At 38.0% G+C, this 16348-nt stretch overlaps 1 protein-coding gene across 5 annotated transcripts in view; it reads right to left on the reverse strand.

The window, feature by feature from the left end:
• MRPL1 (mitochondrial ribosomal protein L1) overlaps positions 1-16348 on the reverse strand; it is a 140269-nt gene that overhangs the window by 116930 nt on the left and 6991 nt on the right. For all 5 annotated transcript variants that reach the window (XR_005382931.1, XR_005382932.1, XM_038582347.1 and 2 more), the window contains exon 2: positions 2548-2682. Coding sequence is in view for 3 of the 5 variants with exons in the window: in XM_038582347.1 (XP_038438275.1) it covers positions 2548-2592 (45 nt within the window). In the remaining 2 variants the exon portion in view is untranslated. The remainder of the gene's footprint in view (positions 1-2547; positions 2683-16348) is intronic.

Raw genomic sequence — 16348 nt, forward strand, 5'->3', positions numbered from 1 at the left:
CGATGCTAAACCATACCTGTAGCAGGCAGACACTTCTTATCTGGCTTAGTCTTTCATCTTTTCCTGACAAGCATTAACAAATGAACCACTACTACTGCCATGGAAGAAAGCTCTGCAGTTCTACCCTTTGTTCTGGGGAGACAACAGGGCTAATGAACATCAAATTGTCTTCACTGCTGCCTACCTTTGGGATCTTAAGCAAAGCATTCATTCATTCATTCATTCATTCATTTAATCATTCTTTTTAAACTCAGATAATAGCACTAGAGGAATAGTTGTGAGGAATAGCTAATTAAATAATATGCAAGTACTTTGCCAACATAAAATTAATCATTTCTTTAGAAACTGAGATATCATATACAACTTGTTTATTAAGTCAAATTTTTTTCACTATCAACGTATTTGTTAAATCAGATTTCCCTGAAAATAAGTAGGAAAATTTTAAAGATAACTTTTTTTAATAATAAATTTATTTTTTATTGGTGTTCAATTTGCCAACATACAGATAACACCCAGTGCTCATCCTGTCAAGTGCCCCCCTCAGTGCCCGTCACCCAGTCACCCCCACCCCCCGCCCTCCTCCCCTTCCACCACCCCTCGTTTGTTTCCCAGAGTTAGGAGTCTTCCATGTTCTGTCTCCCTTTCTGATATTTCCTACCCATTTCTTCTCCCTACCCCTCTATTCCCTTTCACTATTATTTATATTCCCCAAATGAATGAGACCATATAATGTTTGTACTTTCAGACTGGCTTACTCCACTCAGCATAATACCCTCCAGTTCCATCCATGTTGAAGCAAATGGTGGGTATTCATCTCTTCTGATGGCTGAGTAATATTCCATTGTATACATAGACCACATCTTCTTTATCCATTCATCTGTCGATGGACACCGAGGCTCCTTCCACAGTTTGGCTATTGTGGACATTGCTGCTAGAAACATCGGGGTGCAGGTGTCCTGGCGTTTCATTGCATCTGTATCTTTGGGGTAAATCCCCAACAGTGCAATTGCTGGGTCGTAGGGCAGGTCTATTTTGAACTCTTTGAGGAACCTCCACACAGTTTTCCAGAGTGGCTGCACCAGTTCACATTCCCACCAAAAGTGCAGGAGGGTTCCCCTTTCTCCACATCCTCTCCAACATTTGTGGTTTCCTGCCTTGTTAATTTTCCCCATTCTCACTGGTGTGAGGTGGTATCTCATTGTGGTTTTGATTTGTATTTCCCTGATGGCAAGTGATGCAGAGCATTTTCTCATATGCATGTTGGCCATGTCTATGTCTTCCTCTGAGATTTCTCTTCATGTCTTTTGCCCATTTCATGATTGGATTGTTTGTTTCTTTGGTGTTGAGTTTAATAAGTTCTTTATAGATCTTGGAAAGTAGCCCTTTATCTGATACGTCATTTGCAAATATCTTCTCCCATTCTGTAGGTTGTCTTTTAGTTTTGTTGACTGTATCCTTTGCTGTGCAAAAGCTTCTTATCTTGATGAAGTCCCAATAGTTCATTTTTGCTTTTGTTTCTTTTGCCTTCGTGGATGTATCTTGCAAGCAGTTACTGTGGCCGAATTCAAAAAGGGTGTTTCCTGTGTTCTCCTCTAGTATTTTGATGGAATCTTGTCTCACATTTAGATCTTTTATCCATTTTGAGTTTTAAGATAACTTTTAAAGAATATTGTAAAATCTTCTAGGTTACTAGGAAAAACAAAAACAAAAACCAACACTGTTTCAGTGCCCAGCTTGGTATCCTTCTATTTGAAAAGTTATTCTGGGGATGCCTGGGTGGCTCAGCAGTTGAGTGTCTGCCTCTGGCCCAGGGCATGACCCTGGAGTCCCAGGATCAAGTCTGACATCAGGCTCCCTGCATAGAACCTGCTTCTCTCTCTGCTTGTGCCTCTGCCTCTCTGTGTCTTTCATGAATAAATAAATAAAATAAAAGTTATTCTGATTTTAAAATAGAATAAGATTAAGGTTTATTTAATGTATTCCTTCAACAAACATTTATTGATCAATTGCCATGTACCAAGAATATACGTATCAAGACTAACCCTGGAAAAAATAAACACACAGAAATATGATACAATAAAATAATCAAATACTTGTGAAAAGAAGGAAGCAAATGAAAATAATTTTCTTCCAAATGTCTACAAACTTACGCCATTGTGGTAAAATCTACTCTAGAAATTAGACAGTAATTCTTTTCTTTTCAGCCTGAGAATGATACCCATTACCTGAAATGTCTGGATAACAAGCCTATTTTCAGTTTAGGATTGTTAATATAGCACATTAAAATTCTTTTTTTTTAAATAAGAAAAGTAGTAAAAATCCAAAGAGTATAAAATAAATATGGAAGTCTCTCCCCAGCAATCCCATTCCCCTTAGGAGTGAGTCTTAACTCACCACTATTAACATGTTTATTCATCTAGACTTTATTTTTCTGTAAACTAAATTATAATAGATGACCCCAGAAAGTAGGAATTTCCCAAGTATTGGGAAATTTGACAATCAAACCTCTTCTATAATTGATGAGAACCCAAGAGAAGCTTATGTTACCCAAAGACTGTCAACAGTGTATTTCCAGCGTTGTTTGTTTCCCATAGTTGATCAGTGGTCTATGGTGCTTCCTTGCCACACCAGTGTATGAGTAGCAAAATACACAGAGCATATCTCTTCAACAGCTTCCTTATCCTGTTGATGAGATAAGAGTTGAAAACTTCAAAATAATCACAGTATCAAAATTTGGTCATCACTCTTCACAGGGCTTTAGGCAGTCCTTAATATTCCTAGACTTGAATTTATGACACCTCATGTTGGATACTTCCAGCAGGGTGGACTTTAACATGCCCCCTTTCCTGGCCAGTCCTCTCATTCCAATGATGTCTGAGAGACCCTCATAATTCTGGCCAAACACATGTGAAAGGCAGGATAGTGTTTATTTCTTCAATGTCTGTTTCTGGACAATTGCTTTATGTCAAAGAATATGTAAGAAAGAATACTTGAGGGGCATCTGGGTGGCTCAAATCAACTCTTGTTTTTCTCAGGTCATGATCTCAGGGTCATGGGATTGAGTCCCATGTCAGGCTTCACTCTTGGCATGGAGTCTGCTTGGGATTCTCTCCCTTTCTCTCTCTTTCTTTCAAATAAATTAATTAATCCTTTTCTTTTCCTTCCTTATTTCTTTTTTTTTTTTTTTTTTTTTTGAGAAGGAATACTCTGAGAGGAACTTAAAGCTAAATTTCTCAGAAAACTGAGGTCAAGGAGGTGAATAGATTTTTCCAAAATTACACAGCTGGTTGTTAGGCACAGTCAACTGAGGACCTGGGTCTCTATCCAGGTTAGAGTGATATAGGAGGGAAAGAAGTTTCTAGGAGGTGTAAGCTTCCCAAGAAAATAAAACAAAAATTTTTTTAAAAGGCAATATTTTAAAAGTATACAAAATATACCATGATTAGGTGCTTACAAGTCCTTTATGACTTCCAAGAAATTGCTACTGAGAGCAGAAAAATAGAAAAATGTTTAAGAAACATCAAAGGCAGGAAGCCTGGGTGGCTCAGCAATTGAGCATCTGCCTTCAGCTCAGGGTGTGATCCCAGAGTCCCTGGATTGAGTCCCACATCAGGCTCCTTGCAGGGAGCCTGCATGTTCCTCTGCCTATGTCTCTGCCTCTCTGTGTCTCTCATGAATAAATAAAATCATTTTTTTAAAAGAAACATCAAAGGTGAGATTAACAATTTAGACTCCTGAGTAAAACACTCTATGTGCCCCATGTAGACTGCTTATAAGATGTTTTAGATCAAAATACTTTCCAACAGTCAGAACAAAACCCAGCAATAAATTCTAGGAGTACATGAAGAGACTGTTACATCTACTAAGCATCTTAAATGAGGTTTGATTCTCAATTATAAGGATTACATTAATGCTGACATATTTCTGTTCTATGGCTCTTTGCTTTATGCCAAATCTTAGTTCAAATGTATAATCTTAGGAATATGATAGAAAAATATGATAAAAATACAGATGATAGAGGTGTTTTCTTGTTTTTTAAAGGTTTTATTTATTTATTCATGAGAGACACAGAGAGAAAGAGAAGCAGAGACACAGGCAGTGGGAGAAGCAGGCTCCCTGCGGGGAGCTCTATGCAGAACTCAATCCCAGAACCCCTCGATCACAATCTGAGCCCAAGGCAGACACTCAACCACTGAGCCACCCATGTGACCCAGATAATACCAGATAATAGAGATTTTAATCCATATATTAAATGACCTTACTGAATTTTCTTACCTGATTTTTTTCTTTTTTAAAGATTTTATTTGTTTATTCATGAGAGACACAGAGAGAGAGAGACAGACATAAGCAGAGGGAGAAGTGGGCTCCATGCAGGGAGCCTGGCGTGGGACTCTATCCCGGGTTTCCAGGATCAGGCCCTGGGCTGAAGGCAGCGCTAAACTGCTGAGCTACCAGGGCTGCCCTCTTACCTGATTTTGATTGTAATTCTCCTTGAGTGACAAACATCCAACTCATAAATACTCAGGTTGCAAAAATAGGCTTTTAGACCACTATTTCATTTTATTTTATTTATTTTACTTTACTTTTAAGTAATCTCTACACCCAACATGGGACTCAAACTGACAACCCCAAGACCAAGAATTGTGTGCTCTACCAACTGAGCCAGCCCTGGCGCCCCAAGACCACTATTTCAAAACTAAATTTTTGGAAAGAAATTTTTTGTTGTTAGTTGGGGTCTGGTGTTATGTGAGATGCATGAGAAACAAAGGTTGTAAGAAAATTTGCTTACCATTGGCTGAATTGCAGTTTGCCTTTCAGTATGGCAGGCAGCTAAGTGCATGAGACTTTTGAGACTTAGTTTTTATACGAATTAGACATAGGTATAGTGAAGATATTTGGAAGTAATATTAGAAAATCATTTTTGCTTCATTTTTAGTTTTTCATTTATATCTAATCCTTCTGTTTAAAAACCCTTTGATGATTTCTATTCATTTACCTTGATTTCAAGATATTGTCAAGCTGACCCATGGTGTTTCACTGAGACAAATATTTAATTCTACTGAATTTCATTTCAGTGGAGAGTTAGATCATTATTATATTCGTTTAATAATATAATAACCCCTTAACTCTCCAGTATTTTGATATTTGGCGCTAAATCATTGACATACACAATTGGGTCAGTGTTTTCACTTTATACAGTCTTAAATAGAGCTCATAAGAAGCTCTCTTAGGTCAAATGCAATTATGCAATTAGTTAGGTCATGAGGTTCATCTCTTGGATTTCTACAGCTTCTATGCTTCAAATAGCACTTCTACATAGTGAAAAGTCTAGTCCTACAGGTTAAATATATAAATAATCTATACTAATTTTCTATACAAGGGCTTAGTGAAAAATATTTATACATTACAGGTTGTGGTTCAGAAACTTCAAGATAAGTAAAACTACATTTAAATTTAAATAGAAGTGACCTGATGAAATACTTATTGTTAGTGGCAGACAAATCAGGTCCTAAGAGTAAGAATGCCTGAATTTGAGATCTAGGTTGCCACATACAAGGAGAGCTTGTAAATTTGGAGATATCATCAGGCATCTCTGAATTTTCTTATCTGCTAAAATATGACACTTGTGATATAGCTCTGATTTCTTCAAAACAATAATATTGTAAAGATCAAATGAGCTAATTGTACTTTAAAAGGTTTTGTAAATTGTAAAGTGCTATGCAATCAGAAATATAGTAATAAAATATTTCTTTTAGAATGCAACGTAATATCTCATTTTCTTTACCAAACTTAAGAAAACTGGAGAGGATTGGAATGGCATTATATTTTCTCGCTTTACCTCCATTGGACCTTTGCTGCACAACTTGTATTTAAGGTAACTAAGCTTATTGTCTTTGATTTTAATGCAGCAATGTTGTTTATATGATACTGTACCTATGTATTCCATTAATAATTTTTCTTTTTAAAAAATAATTAATTATTTTTTAAACATTAAAACAATTTTTAGGGATCCCTGGGTGGCGCAGCGGTTTGGCGCCTGCCTTTGGCCCAGGGCGCGATCCTGGAGACCCGGGATCGAGTCCCACGTCGGGCTCCCGGTGCATGGAGCCTGCTTCTCCCTCTGCCTGTGTCTCTGCCTCTCTCTCTCTCTCTGTAACTATCATAAATAAATAAAAAAATTAAAAAAAAAATAAAACAATTTTTAAAAGAAATTTTATTTATTTATTCACGAGAGACACACAGAAAGGCAGCAATATAGGCAGAGGGAGAATCAAGCACCATGCAGGAAGCCTAATGTGGGACTCAATCCCCAGACCCCAGGACCACACCCCAAACCAAAGGCAGCCGCTCAACCACTGAGTCACCCTGGTGTCCCTACATTTTTAAAATTTAAATTCAATGTGCCAACATATAGCATAACACCCAGTGCTCATCCCACATCCCATCACATGCTCTCCTCATTGCCCATCACCTAGTTACCCTATTCACCCACCTCCCATTCCATAACCCTTTGTTTCCCAGAGTTAGGAGTCTCTCATGGTTTGTCTCTCTCTCTGATATTTCCCACTCATTTTCCCTCCTTTCCCCTATAATCTCCTTCACTATTTTTTATATTACCCATATGAGTGAAACCATATGAGGATTGTCCTTCTCCGATTGGCTTACTTCACTCAGCGTAATACCCTCCAGTTCCATCCATGTTGAAGCAAATGATGGGGATTCATCTCTTCTGATGGCTGAGTAATATTCCATTGTATATATAGACCACATCTTCTTTATCCATTCATCTGTCGTAGGACATTGTGGCTCCTTCCACAGTTTGGCTATTGTGGACATTGCTGCTATAAATATTGGGATGCAGGTGTCCTGGTATATCACTGCATCAGTATCTTTGGGGTAAATCCCCAGCAGTGCAATTGCTGGGTCATAGAGTAGCTCTATTTTTAACTCTTTGAGGAACCTCTACACAGTTTTCCAGAGTGGCTGCACCAGTTCACATTCCCACCAAAAGTGCAGGAGGGTTCCCCTTTCTCCGCATCCTCTCCAACATTTGTGGTTTCCTGCCTTGTTAATTTTCCCCATTCTCACTGGTGTGAGGTGGTATCTCATCGTGGTTTTGATTTGTATTTCCCTGATGGCAAGTGATGCAGAGCATTTTCTCATATGCGTGTTGGCCATGTCTATGTCTTCCTCTGTGAGATTTCTCTTCATGTCTTTTGCCCATTTCATGATTGGATTGTTTGTTTCTTTGGTGTTGAGTTTAACAAGTTCTTTATAGATCTTGGAAAGTAGCCCTTTATCTGATACGTCATTTGCAAATATCTTCTCCAATTCTGTAGATTGTCTTTTAGTTTTGTTGACTGTATCCTTTGCTGTGCAGAAGCTTCTTATCTTGATGAAGTCCCAATAGTTCATTTTTGCTTTTGTTTCTTTTGCTTTTGTGGATGTATCTTGCAAGAGGTTACTGTGGCTGAGTTTAAAAAGGGTGTTGCCTGTGTTCTCCTCTAGGATTTTGATGGAATCTTGTCTCACATTTAGATCTTTCATCCATTTTGAGTTTATCTTTGTGTCTGGTGAAAGAGAGTGGTCTAGTTTCATTCTTCGGCATGTGGATGTCCAATTTTCCCAGCACCATTTATTCTTTTTTTTTTTAATTTTTTATTTATTTATGATAGTCATCACAGAGAGAGAAAAGGGGCAGAGACACAGGCAGAGGGAGAAGCAGGCTCCATGCACCAGGAGCCCAATGTGGGATTTGATCCCGGGTCTCCAGGATCGTGCCCTGGGCCAAAGGCAGGCGCCAAACCACTGCGCCACCCAGGGATCCCTCCCAGCACCATTTATTGAGGAGACTGTCTTTCTTCCAATGGATAATCTTTCCTGCTTTGTCGAATATTAGTTGACCATAGAGTTCAGGGTCCACTTCTGGGTTCTCTATTCTGTTCCATTTATCTATGTGTCTGTTTTTGTGCCAGTACCACACTGTCTTGATGACCACAGCTTTGTAGTACAACCTGAAATCTGGCATTGTGATGCCCCCAGATATGGTTTTCTTTTTTAAAATTCTCCTGGCTGTTTGGGGTCTTTTCTGATTCCACAGAAATCTTAAAATAATTTGTTCTAACTCTCTGAAGAAAGTCCATGGTATTTTGATAGGGATTGCAGTAAACGTGTAAATTGCCCTGGGTAACATTGACATTTTCACAATATTAATTCTGCCAATCCATGAACATGGAATATTTTTCCATCTCTTTGTGTCTTCCTCAATTTCTTTCCGAAGTGTTCTGTAGTTTTTAGGGTATAGATCCTTTACCTCTTTGGTCAGGTTTATTCCTAGGTATCTTATGCTTTTGGGTGCAATTGTAAATGGGACTGACTCCTTAATTTCTCTTTCTTCAGTCTCATTGTTAGTGTATAGAAATGCCACTGATTTCTGGGTATTGATTTTGTATCCTGCCACGCTGCCAAATTGCTGTATGAGTTCTAGCAATCTTGGGGTGGAGGCTTTTGGGTTTTCTATGTAGAGTATCATGTCATCAGTGAAGAGGGAGAGTTTGACTTCTTCTTTGCCAATTTGAATGCCTTTAATGTCTTTTTGTTGTCTGATTGCTGAGGCTAGGACTTCCAGTACTATGTTGAATAGCAGTGGTGAGAGTGGACATCCCTGTCTTGTTCCTGATCTTAGGGGAAAGGCTCCCAGTGCTTCCCCATTGAGAATCATAGTTGCTGTGGGCTTTTCGTAGATGGCTTTTAAGATGTTGAGGAATGTTCCCTCTATCCTTACACTCTGAAGAGTTTTGATCAGGAATGGATGCTGTACTTTGTCAAATGCTTTCTCTGCATCTAATGAGAGGATCATATCGTTCTTGGTTTTTCTCTTGCTGATATGATGAATCACATCGATTGTTTTACAAGTGTTGAACCAGCCTTGTGTCCCGGGAATAAATCCTACTTGGTCATGGTGAATAATTTTCTTAATGTATTGTTGGATCCTATTGGCTAGTATCTTGTTGAGAATCAATGACTAAGTAAGTAGTCATTGATATATTTGAGTTCTGTCATCAATATATTTGAGAAAGCACTGGTGTAAATGAAGTTAGGCATGGTTCCTTAGCTAAGACTTTCCACTTTTTTTGTTGTTGTTGTTAAGCTTAAGGGTATTATGAGTTTTTAAAAGTAGTACAGTTGTAGCATTTCCTGTATATAATTTGCCACAGAAACTTCCCTTTCCCTAAACTCTAAGAATTCATGGAAGTAATGTTCTATATAGCAGCTGTTGGAATACATTAATTTAAGGTGATGTACATTTTAACACAATATTTTAGAAAAGTTTTTATTTTCAAAAGACTGAATCCTCATGGTTAATTTTTAGGCATTATAACAAGCAATGAGGGAAATTGTTTTGTGCAGTTATTCTCTTAAATCACATCATATGTTGGAATCCTAACCTTCAAGTTTAGGCTGAGAGAAAGAAGAAACTGAAAAATTTAACAAAAGAATACAAATTTTAAAAATTTTGAAAAAAAAAAAAAAAAGAACAGAGAGATGCCTGGGTGACTCACTTGGTTGGGTGTCCAACTCTTGATCTCAGTTTGGGTGATAATCTCAGGGTCATGGAATTGAGTCCCACATCAGGCTCTGCATTTGTCCTCCTCCCTCTGCAGCTCCCCCTCTACTCATGCTCTCTTTCCCTCTCTCTCAAATAAAAAAATAAATAAACTCTTTGAAAAAAAGAATATAAGTAAAAATGTATGATGAGCATAAATCATTTTAGAACAGAAGAGTGAAATAGAAGCTCTTTTCACATTAAAAGATTGTTCTATTTCATAAAATCAGTCCAAAAAAGCAGGTTTGCCTGGTCTATTCACTTTAAAATACTATATCTGAAAGTTGTTCATAAAAAACAACACAATGTGGATATGGAGCACAGTGTAAGATATACACAGGATATAATATTATAGATGGGAAATTATTTTGGGGATTGGGCCACCAATGTAGACAAACTAAATAAAAATGTGGAGTATAATTCTGGAAAGAAAACAAATAACAAAATTATTTCTATTTCAGAAAATACCATAATCTCCTTTTTTTGGCCAAGGGAGAAGCAGGCTTCATGCAGGGAGTCCGATATGGGACTCGATCCTGGGTTTCCAGGATCACGCTCTGGGCTGAAGGCGTCGCTAAACCGCTGGGCCACTGGGGCTGCCCCATAATTTCCTTGATGATTATTTTAAAGATCAACTGGTAGAAGTTTGCCAAAATTGTTTTGTGTAGGTGCATCAACGGTTGGTATTAGTTAAAAAAACAAACAAACAAACAAACCCAAAAACCTAATGTTTAACATTTAAAGAGTTATTCTAGGGATCCCTGGGTGGCGCAGCGGTTTGGCGCCTGCCTTTGGCCCAGGGCGCGATCCTGGAGACCCGGGATCGAGTCCCACGTCGGGCTCCCGGTGCATGGAGCCTGCTTCTCCCTCTGCCTGTGTCTCTGCCTCTCTCTCTCTCTGTGACTATCATGAATAAATAAATAAAATCTTTAAAAAAAAAAAAATAAAGAGTTATTCTAGGTTATATAAATCTCAAATTTCAAAACGTAAATTATTTGATGTGTGGAATATCTGATGCAAAATTTTAACATCTAGTTTATTTGCTCTACCATACAACTGGGCCACAGTTTCCCACACAAGATGGTATATAAAAACTAATCTTAATAAACATACAAAGTAAAACAATCAGGACGATAAGTCTACCATCGAAATAAAAACAAAAGTCAGATAATGGATTTTAAAACCAAATTAATGATTAACTGACATATAAAATTCTTAAGAACAAAAACAATACTGAAGTCTGTATTTTACCAAACAGTAAGTCTCCACCTGCACAAGTCATTATGCTATGTTTCTGGGTGGGTGAGGGCGAATGTCATCACCTTGATCCAGGTTCCACATCAGTATTATTTATTGTTAATCAACCAGATAGTATGTGTCTTCTGATGAGAGGCAATATGGTAACATATTGATAGATAGATAGAACATATCTATGAAGTATTCTAGCCAAAAATATTTAATTTGAATCAATTAAAACTTTACATATAACAGCCCATTTACAAGAAACACAGGGGACAGTGGAATTAACCAAATGATAACACAAGGAAGAAATTAAGTGTGACATTCTCCAGGATAATTGTCCCAGTTCCTTCAACAATCCAAGGTCAGAAAAAAGGGGCAGTACTTGGTAAAGAGAAACTTAGCTGTATCAACTCTATGCAATGTGTGGTCCTGGATTGGAGAGCGGTTTAGACAAACCAGCTCTAAATGACATTTTTGTGTCAGTAAGAAATTTTTAGATTATATTCTATGTGTTAGATAAACATTTACTAAAATAGGTGGACATCATTGATCAAAGCAGGCTACAAAACAGTATACACAGTATGAGTTCATTTAGTTTAAAATTGTGTATATAGAGAGAACCAGGAAGACAAACATCAGTAAGGTGTTAAATATATTGATAATGTAATGTTTTTATTTTTGTTTGTCTATATTTTCTACAATGCGAATTCATTAATAGAGGGCTATTAACAATAACAACAACAAAATATATGGCCCTTAAGGAAATGAGGTTCCGTATGACTTAACCAGGTTGTGTATTAGGGAGGAAATTTGACAAAAGCTAAGTTTTTCTGGGTCTTGATTCTGCAAGTTAAAGTTTCTGTCCCACTCCATTCCTATCCCCCATTCTTCTCTCAGTCAAATATTTCTGGGAGTCTTTCACAATTTAAGAGTAAACTCTTCTTATCTCCTAAAGACACACAGAGAAAAGGAGTAGGCTTCTTTCCTCTTTTTAGGAAATTTGGATGGAACTCTTTTACTGCCGCGTGCCTTATTCACTACTGAGGATAGAGGAGTGGCAAACCAGATGGGCTAGGGCTTGACATCCACTAGGATACAATTTACCGGTGGGTAGGGCTGCTGGGTCAAACGTGCAACTCTGAGCTCTTAAATTTTTTTTTTTTTTTTTTTTTTTAATATCAGATGGAGGAGATCGGGTTTCTAGCTTTGATATGCTAGCTCGACATCTGGGCAGAGCCTCCTCAGCACCACACAGCATGAGGACATGGCCTGTCGTCCTCTCTGTGTTCTATGAGTAGCTAAGCGGTCTGTCCACCATTCTCTCTCTTGCTGTTCCAGCTTCTCACATGCAATGGGGTAAGTCAGCCAACCAGCCATCTTCCTTTCTGGGGGAAGAAATTTTTGTTTCAGCCCAGTAGTGTAGCTAGTTCAAAAATCTCTTCTGCACAGTAGGGGACATATTTTTAGAGGCTATACTAAATGTACTTTGTTGACAGGAAAAATCCCAGTAAAGTGTAATTGGTTTCTTTTGTTTGTTTGTTTTTGTTTTTGTTTTGTAATTGGTTTCTGAAAGAAATATAAAAATACTTCACAAAAAAATTACAGAAATTTTAGAGCACATGAAGTATCCATTTCTCACAACACTTGAGGAAAATTACGGTACTATGTATGCTTTCAGAATAACAGGCCAAGTAGTAGAATATTGATAAAATGTACCTGTTTTTCTACCTCTTTGTTTCTTCATGCACTCCTACTTCTCTATTGAATATTCTGATATTTTAATTAAAAAGCATTTAATCAAAATCAAAGTCAAAATAAATCCAGAGGTGAACATCTACATTCTTTTAGAAATTTGGAATTTCATAGAAATTCTTATCTGAAAAATCATCCCTTTAGCAACTGTCTATAATTTTATTAACCGATTCACATATCCATGTGGGGCCTGGGTTGATGTTATATAACCTCTCTATGATTTCAATCTCTTGTTCATGTTTGGTACACAGAATTGCAGGTTGCCCTGAAAAATGAGAACAAGAAAAACAGAAAAGCATATCCTCCACAACACAGTTAGCATGAAAACACAGTGACATCTGGTATTTTTGGTTAAGCAGTTATATGGGTCAACCCATGCATTAGCATATAATTTCTTCTTATCCACCAAAAGAGTTGGTCAGGTAAAAATATTAATTTAGTTGATAAGACAGTTATAAATACTGCACTATCAAAGGAAAGAAGTATGGAAGAAAAAACGTAAGGTAGGTGGTAGGTTTTTTCTGGGGAACTGATTAGGGTATGTTATCAGAAAACTCATAAAGAAGAAATTCATTGTGCGAAGAGAACCAAAAGAGACATAACTTCTTTTAACCATTTATTTGTCTTTGTATAACATATTATAGTAGATAGCATTTTAAATTATTTATTATTTCTCATAATATTTACACTTAGTATCTCTACCTTTAAGTTGTTTAGGGTATATAGTGTCTTGATTTTATTTCACTGTTTTTGTTTTTCTGTTTTTTTTTTTTTTTTAAAGATTTATTTATTTATTCCTGAGAGATAAAGAGAGAGAGGCAGAGACACAGGCAGAGGGAGAAGCAGGTTCCTCTCAGGGAGCCCAATGTGGGACTCGATCCTGGATCCTGGGATCATGCCCTGAGATGAAGGCATACGCTCAACCGCTGAGCCATCCAGGTGTCCCAATTTCACTGTTTTTGATGAAGCTGGGAAATGACAGTCCTGGCAAATTGCCAAAGGTAGCAAACATGTTTAATGGCAGAATTGGAAGTAGAACACATCACTCCTGTCTCCCTAATTCAGTGCAAACAGATGTGTGTATTTCCACAATTTTTTGGGCCATGGTTACCTGGAGATGTCTGTTGAAGAAATTTTTCTTTCTTTTTAAACATTTTATTTATTTATTTATTTTTTATAAAGATTTTATTCATAAGACACACACACACACACACAGAGGCAGAGACACAGGCAGAGGGAGAAGCAGGCTCCATGCAGGGAGCCCAATGTGGGACTCGATCCCAGGACTCCAGGATCATGCCCTGGGCCGAAGGCAGATGCTTAACCGCTGAGCCACCCAGGTATCTCAAGAAATTTTTTGAAGCAAACAAACGCTTTAAGTATTTTCTACTTGTAATTATGTCTTTTAATTATGTCAATGTGGTTTTATTTTAATGTGTTTTGTTTTTATGATTTTTACTTCTGATAAAATCTAATGGAAGGTATCTTTGGAAGATACACATTATTATGACTCAAAATAATAGAACTCACCACAAGCCTGTATACTATATTTATGAATTTAGTCAAGAAACATTGTCTACTGTTGTCAGCTTAACAATTACTACTTCACTTGTCTTCATGCTAACTTTGTAAGTACATCTTATACTTAGGTTTCAGATGCAGGTAAGGAATTGTCTGGTATAGTGAGATGCAGAGCCAGAATTTGTATCCTGTCTTACCTCAGTCTTTCTTTCTTTTTTTTTTTTTTTTTTTTTAAGATTTTATTTATTTATTCATGAGAATACACAGAGAGGAGAGAGAGAGAGGCAGAGACACAGGCAGAGGGAGAAGCAGGCTCCATGCACCGAGAGCCCGACGTGGGATTCGATCCCGGGTCTCCAGGATCGCGCCCTGGGCCAAAGGCAGGCGCCAAACCGCTGCGCCACCCAGGGATCCCTACCTCAGTCTTTCTTACCCCAAAAGCCATAGAATTTCTACTGCACCAAATAAAACGTCAGAGTCCCTTCTCTCAAAACGTGGTGGGTATCTAGATGGGGAGGGACATATATTTGGTTGTAGGGGGGGGGATACATAGAGTAAAGCTTTACAAAAGAAGGAACATTGGACATGGTGCTTGACAGGTGTGCTTGTTTTCATTATGTGGAGATAGGCTGAGAAGTGGAAGCTAAGAACAATGTCAAACAAGGGTACAGAGTGGGAGTCAGGGCATATGCAGGGAACAAGTTTGGATGGAATTAGGGTGTGTGAAGGAAAAATGTGCTAAGTTTGGAAAGGTGTCTGAATCCAGGTTCTAAAGATCCTTGAGCAAAAGGCAGTGGGGAGCCTTTACTAATTACCATTGTCTTAGAAATATAGGTATGAATACAAAACACTCAGCCCTAAAACTTTAATGGTAACTTTTAAGGTTATCACCGTCTTCTTAAGGGGACATTTTTCTTTTTTAATTTATAAAGGGTAAGAGAATCCTTCTACTTGATAACTCAGAATTTATATATAGAGTGTTTGGCATACCAAAAATAAACTCTACTGACCATTTATTTATTTATTTAAAAAAAAGATTTTATTTATTTATTCATGAGCGACACAGAGAGAGAGAGAGAGAGAGAGAGAGAGGCAGAGGGAGAAGCAGGCTCCATGCAGGGAGCCCGATGACTTGGGACTCAATCCAGGTCTCCAGGATCTCGCCCTGGACTGAAGGCGGTGCTAAACCACTGAACCACTCGGGCTGCCCTCTACTGACCTTTTAGAAAGAGAGAGAGAAAGAGAGAGACTGAGAGAGAGATTGATTATTGGCTTCCAAAAACAGACCATGAAAGTTTTATTGAAAGTATCTTGCTTTAATTTAGATAAACAATTTTAAGTTTGCTTTATTAGAATTTGAACTTTTAATTATGAAACTCAGTACAATGCCTTAATTCTATTTCTTTGGACTCATCAACCATCCAATGTCGAAATGGTGGATTGTATGTATGCTACACCTATATTGAAGCTTCCCATTTATTTATGGTGGCAGTATGTTTAACTGAAACAGTCTTTCTCAGCTTACCTTTCAGCTAGTTGTGTCCTGTCATCAAATTTGGGCCAATGAAATCCAAGGAAATATTTTTTTCAGGTGGTCGTCTAAGAAAGTGCTTAGAGATGGGGATAATTTTTGCTCTTCTAGGAGAATGCATGGGATAGTTGGAATCCCAATGGCCAATATCTCAGATAACCTCTTTGGTACCTCTAGACAGAATAGAAACCTGTCCTTGCAGATGAATTAGGAAAAGTTCCTCTTCTGGTCAGGTGAATTAGCTTGCAGTATATAGATCCCACTCACTTCTTGGTCAGATGCCCTTGCAGTAAACAAACTGCACAACTGTATGAGGTGGCCCAGGCAGCTGTATTGGATACTGAGGCAGGAAATGGAGCCATGTTCTTTTTATTTTTTTATTTTTTTTAATTTTTTATTTATTTATGATAGTCACACACAGAGAGAGAGAGAGAGAGAGAGAGAGAGAGAGAGAGGCAGAGACACAGGCAGAGGGAGAAGCAGGCTCCATGCACCGGGAGCCCAATGTGGGATTCGATCCCAGGTCTCCAGGATCGTGCCCTGGGCCAAACGCAGGCGCCAAACCGCTGCGCCACCCAGGGATCCCCGGAGCCATGTTCTAAGGAAAGCAGGAGGAGACAGATTCCTGCTGAACATGGATGTGCCATTTCAGCTCTGAATCGACTCCTACCATAACTTCTTTTATGTGAGAGAAA

This window comes from Canis lupus, chromosome 32 (genome assembly GCF_011100685.1).
Source record: "Canis lupus familiaris isolate Mischka breed German Shepherd chromosome 32, alternate assembly UU_Cfam_GSD_1.0, whole genome shotgun sequence".
NCBI classification, from domain to species: domain Eukaryota; kingdom Metazoa; phylum Chordata; class Mammalia; order Carnivora; family Canidae; genus Canis; species Canis lupus.